Genomic DNA, 5,645 nt, shown 5'->3' with positions numbered 1-5,645 from the left:
GCAAGGAAACTAGCTCAAGGCCAAAAGTATGCTAGCCACCTCCTGTCTTTGTGTAACCAGACCCTAGCTGCACCCTGCCCTTGCGTCATTAGCCCCCGGCCCTCACTCAGCCAACCGGAATCGGCCAAATCAGTGGTCCGAGTGAGCTCCCACCCCCTGACCCAAGCTCTATAAATTCTTTGTTCTTCCAAGACTCCGGGCTCTCTTGCTTCCTGTCACTACACTGTGTCAGTGAGGGAGGCAGAGGGACCAAACTAGCTAGTTTGAATAAATGACTCTTTGCTTTTGCATCGGACTCGGCTCCCTGGTGGTCTGTCTTTGGGGATTTTGAAATCTGGGCATAACAGTTAGATTTACAACAGAACCCCCTTTTTGTTCACAAATACAATCCCAAAAACTAGACCTAGGAAAGGGCTTTCTGTGAGCTCTGTGGCTGACCTTCAGATCAAAAACTATTTTAAGATGGAGCAGGAAATAGTTTCTTTGCTCAGCTCTCCACCTGCTCCTGGTCAGGGCCCATGATGGTATTGAGCACCCTCCTCTGGTCATGAATGCAGCCCAGCCCTGGTGTCTCCTCAGGGAGGTTTGTGTCTGGGCTCACACTGACTTCCCCTCACTGTGCCTCTTGCACAGTAATACACGGCCGTGTCCTCGGCTCTCAGGCTGCTGAGCTCCATGTAGGCTGTGCTCGTGGACTTGTCTACGGTTATGGAGACTCTGCTTTGGAACTTCTGTGCATAGTTTGTTTCTCCATCACTAGGGTCAACCCTCCCCATCCACTCAAGCCCCTGTCCTGGGGCCTGTCGCACCCAGTGCATCCAGTAGCTGGTGAAGGTGTATCCAGAAGCCTTGCAGGAGACCTTCACGGAGGCCCCAGGCTTCCTCACCTCAGCCCCAGACTGCACCAGCTGCACCTGGGAGTGGACACCTGTGGGGAGGAGACAGGAGTGAGTGAAATCCCCCTTGACTCTCCCTGGACCCTCCATAACCCAGGACAGGAGCCCCTTACCTGTCGCCATGGCCACCAGGAGGAGGGTTCTCCAGCTCCAGTCCATGCTGAGGGCTGTGCTGTGAGCACTTCTGTAGGGGAGGGTGTGGCTGTGGGTGATGCCCTCAGGGCACAGACTTACCCATATTTAACCTGGTCTACCTCCTCTCTTTTGCATATTCATGAGGAAGACTATTTCATAGCTGAGGTCTTGACCCCACCTGAGAGAAGGTGGGTGACACAGGGACCATGTTCAGTGGGAGTCTGAGGGTCCAAGTCCTAGTTCTTTTTTCTTTAAATTATACCTTTATGGTTGAAGGTATTACACATGCCCCCTTCATCCCCCATTGACACCTTCTAGCCTGGCCCCGGGTGCCCAGGTCTTCACCATCCTATTGTCTGTGTCCCTGGATGATGCACATATGCATACGAGTTTGTTGGTTGACCTCTTCCCACCCTCCCACCCGACCACGATTCCCTCTGAGATTCCCCAGTCCGCTTCATGCTTCTAGGTCTCTGGATCCATTCTCTTCATCAGTTTATTTTGTTAATTAGGTTCCACATATGAATGAGATCTTGTGATACTTGTCTTTGTCTGACAGCCTTATTTCACTGACATGATTCTCTCCAGGTTCCTCCATGCTGTCCCAAAGTATAAGAGGTCTTTCTCTTTTACTGCTGTGTAGTATTCCGTGGCATAAATGTACCACAGCTTTTTATCCACTCAGCTACTGATGGGCATTTGGGCTGTGTCCAGTCTTAGCTATTGCAAATTGTGCTGCTATGAACATATGTGTTCATACATTGTTTCTAAGTGGTGTTTGGTGTCCCTTAGCATATTTTCCTATAAGTGGGGTCACTGGCTCAATTGGCAGTTTCATCTTTAGTTTTTTGAGGAAACTCGATACTGTGTTCCTTAATGGCTGCACCAGTTGGTATTCTCACCAGCAGTGGAGGAGGGTTCCCTTTGCTCCACATCCTCGCCAGCACTTGTCATTTGTTGATTGGTTGATGGTAGCCATTCTGATAGGCGAGAGCTTCCTGTGCACACTTTCTTTATGCGAGCTCATGGTCTATTGCAGAGACACCAAATAGTTACATCAGAAATAATCATGGCTTAAGTGGAGAGAAGACACAAAATAAAAGCAGTGATCATGTATGTGCACAACATAGAATCATTCATATGTTGAAATGATGGTGGAAGGAGATTGGACTGTTTTCTCAGTCTAGAGCAGTGATGGCGAACCTATGACACGCCTGTCAGAGGTGACACACAAACTCATTTTTTTGGTTGATTTTTCTTTGTTAAATGGCATTTAAATATATAAAATAAATATCAAAAACATAAATCTTTGTTTTACTCTGGTTGCAAATATTAAAAAATTTCTATATGTGAAAGGGCACCAGAGTTAAGTTAGGGTTTTTCAAAATGCTGACATGCCGAGCTCAAAAGTTTCGCCATCACTGGTCTAGTGTCATCAGTGATTTAGTGAGGAGAATTCCACCATAGAATTTCTCACAGAAAAGGAAATTTCAACCCCGAGAGGAATCCCTCCCCATAGCCTCCCTCTGCTCTTCCCCCACGTGGTCACTCACTGTGGTCAGATGGTGCGGGGCTCTGCCCCATAACATAAAACATCCTTAATTTATAATACACACATTCTCTCATCAGGCACATGATTCAGAAAGATAGTATCATGCTAAGCTTGTTGATAAATATCCTTGATGAAATTCTGGGTGGGACAAATGTTTTAATTTTATTAAAGTTCAGTTCATCAGAATTTTCTTTATTGGCACCTGTTTTGGGTGATTTTGCAAAGAAATCCCTAGGAAATTGTGAGCATCCACTGGCCATGTGGATTGGCTACAGCAGCCACAGGGACTGGAGCAGGTTCTGGTACCAGAGGGGAGCACTCCTGGAAAAATACCCATAAATGTGAACGTGACTGTGGAACTTTGAGGGGAGAAATCAGGACTTGATTTGAGTCACATGACAGAAATGTGCCTGATGTTCATGGACAGAGAGTTACTGGGCATGTGGGTTTAAAGCCTCCTCCAGTGAAGGCCCAGAAGGAAGTGCAGGGCATGATAGGGACAGCTTGTGACATCCTAGGAAATACCTGAATAATGATGAGAAGGAGTTGATTGAAGTAGAAACGTTAAAGATCATGCAGGCAGGGATCAAGAGCAATAAGGAACCGGTCACTGCAAACTGGTGGGAAGGGGACCCCTGTTTCCTACATTCACATTCTCACAGTGTCTCTGTTCTAGAAGGTGACACCTTTCCAGGTCCAGGGAATTGGGACTTGGACAACTTTGGGGTCATTATTCACATGGTCTCTCCCTGAATCACCTGAGCCACAAAATTTGCTGGGGTCACGTTTATGAAATCTCCCAACACTTGGAAGGAGGAGTGGGCACCCTCACTGGAGGAGCCATGGTGATGGTGTGCGCGTGTGAGGAGCCTTCATTTCAGTGGACCAGTGCCCTTGTCTCTGTCCATCATCAGCATCATCAGCCTCATTTGCTTATTTATAATTGTTCTCATATTTTGTAGACATGGTGGTTATCCACACAAAATTATTTTTTATCAAATAATAAAAGCAGAAGTCTCCTCTTTAGATGTCATTGGAACTTGAAACCACAAAGGCCTCACGTAAAATTTTATACAAAGCCTACCTACTAACTGATGGCCTTGGACAGGGGAGAGACCCCACCCAGGACAATGGACAAGCCCCCTGTCACAGTCTTTGGTCATCAGTACCATCACGGTCACTACTACCATCAGTATCATCATCATTCTCTTATTTATCATTATTTTTCACATTTTCTATAGTCGTTGATTTTGTACACATGTAATGACCTCATTTTTACAAGTTTGCTGAATTTTTATAATCTATATATATAAAAGGCCAATATGCAGAGTGTCCGCTCTGGAGTTTGACCTGGAGGTCAGGCGTTCGATTGTCATCACTGCGCTCACACGCCTTTCCCAGCGGGTGTGTCTCCTGGCCATGATTTCACAGGGTTTCTGTTCTGCTCTTTCTCCTCCACGGAGGACCTGCATCTGAACCCACCAGCGCTGCCCTCTGGGAGCAGTGCGACCCGGGTCATGGGATACACAGTCACCGTTCTCGCAAACCTCAAAGCCTCCAAAGCACTGAGACCCCTGAGGCGCTGCCGCCTCACCCTCACCGCCAGGCTGGGGTCCAGCAGCAGCGGCCAGAGGAGGAGGGAGCAGGGGTCCAGGCCACAATGTCCCCCAGGTCCAGCAGCACCAACTGCTGCTGCACCAGCTGTGCCAGCCCCATGCACTCACACTGGGATCCTGGGCTCTGGCGGCTGGAGCTTTCCCAGCAGCATCTGCCTCCTCTAGCTCAGTCCCTTTCTCTGCTGCTGCCAACTGGGCCTCATGGTCGCCTGGAGGGAGAACCTAGGCATCTTGAAGCACTTGGTCCTGCTCTGGCCCATAGCACAGTGAGGACCGAGGGGGACAGCAACAGAGAGGCAGTGGTTGCTGTCCAGCTGGTGGCAGGGCCTTGGGGAGGAGGTGGTTCTCACTGCAGCTCACCTGGGCCTGGGGCTGCAGGGGCCACAGGGAAAGCAGTGCATAGGCCCCAGGGAGGAGGCCATAGGTTTCTCAGTAGAAGTTATTGGGAGATTGAAACCACACAAGTCCCTGGAGGCAGAATTCCTCCCCCTCCCCCACCACCTCGCCAAAATAAAAGCCCTGCACCCTCTCCTTTCCAGTCTCCATCCAAGCAGGTCTGACTTGCTGAGTGATCTTTCCTGTGCTTCTCAGGGGTTTCAATCAGGAGCATAATAACCATCCCATGTCCCCTTGGTGTGTGTGTGTCATGAGCATCTGTACCAGCTGCTGTGCCTCTGCTTCTGCATGGTGTCCATCCTCTGGGTGCTGTGAGCATGGGGACAAGACCAGGACTGTCACCTGTGGGTCCTTCTTCTGCAGCTTTGGGTTCACACACATGTGGGGCCCACGGTCCAGCATTCAGGGGAGCTGCACTGTTGGGTCATTAGAGCCTCTTGTTAGATTCAGGTGACGTGGGTCAGAAGATTTGATGATAAAACTCATTATGGCCCAACTGTGTATGAAAGAGACTCTCTAGCTTTTGTTCACAGGAGAAAGTTCTCTCTCTTTACAACAGACTTTCCCACTCAGAGACTCTGACTTCCAGGATCTAGAGGTTCCCTGAGGGCAACTTTGACAGGAAGAGGAAACCACACAGGAACAAGCCCAGACCTCCAACTGCACCTGCTGCTGGGATGGTCCTTGTGTTCAGGGACCTTGAGTGCCCCCTGGTGGGCAGAGATCTTCCTGCAGGGAGGTTAGTGTCTGGGCTCACACTGACTTCCCCTCACTGTGTCTCTAGCACAGTAATACATGGCCGTGTCCTCGGCTCTCAGGCTGCTCATTTGCAGATACAGCGTGTTCTTGGTGTTGTCTCTGGAGATGGTGAAGCGGCCCTTCACAGAGGCGGCATAGTATGTGCTACCACCACTACCACTACTAATGTATGCGACCCACTCCAGCCCCTTCCCTGGAGCCTGGCGGACCCAGTGCATCCAGTAGCTACTGAAGGTGAATCCAGAGGCTGCACAGGAGAGTCTCAGAGACCCCCCAGGCTGCACCAGGCCT

The 5,645-nt window shown here is 49.5% G+C and overlaps 1 gene segment (V, D, J or C); it reads right to left on the bottom strand.

Annotated features, from left to right (window-relative positions):
* Positions 1-575: 575 nt before the first annotated feature.
* On the bottom strand, positions 576-1,087 carry LOC138999209 (immunoglobulin heavy variable 1-46-like). The segment is given in 2 exon segments: positions 576-928; positions 1,010-1,087. Coding segments are annotated over 2 exon segments (399 nt in total).
* Between the last annotated feature and the right edge of the window lie 4,558 nt (positions 1,088-5,645).

The sequence above is a fragment of the Myotis yumanensis genome, unplaced genomic scaffold (assembly GCF_028538775.1).
Source record: "Myotis yumanensis isolate MYYU_CA2020_CCGP unplaced genomic scaffold, mMyoYum1.0.hap1 SCAF_1, whole genome shotgun sequence".
In the NCBI taxonomy this organism is placed as follows: Eukaryota; Metazoa; Chordata; class Mammalia; order Chiroptera; family Vespertilionidae; genus Myotis; species Myotis yumanensis.
This window is presented reverse-complemented; position numbering and strand designations above follow the sequence as displayed.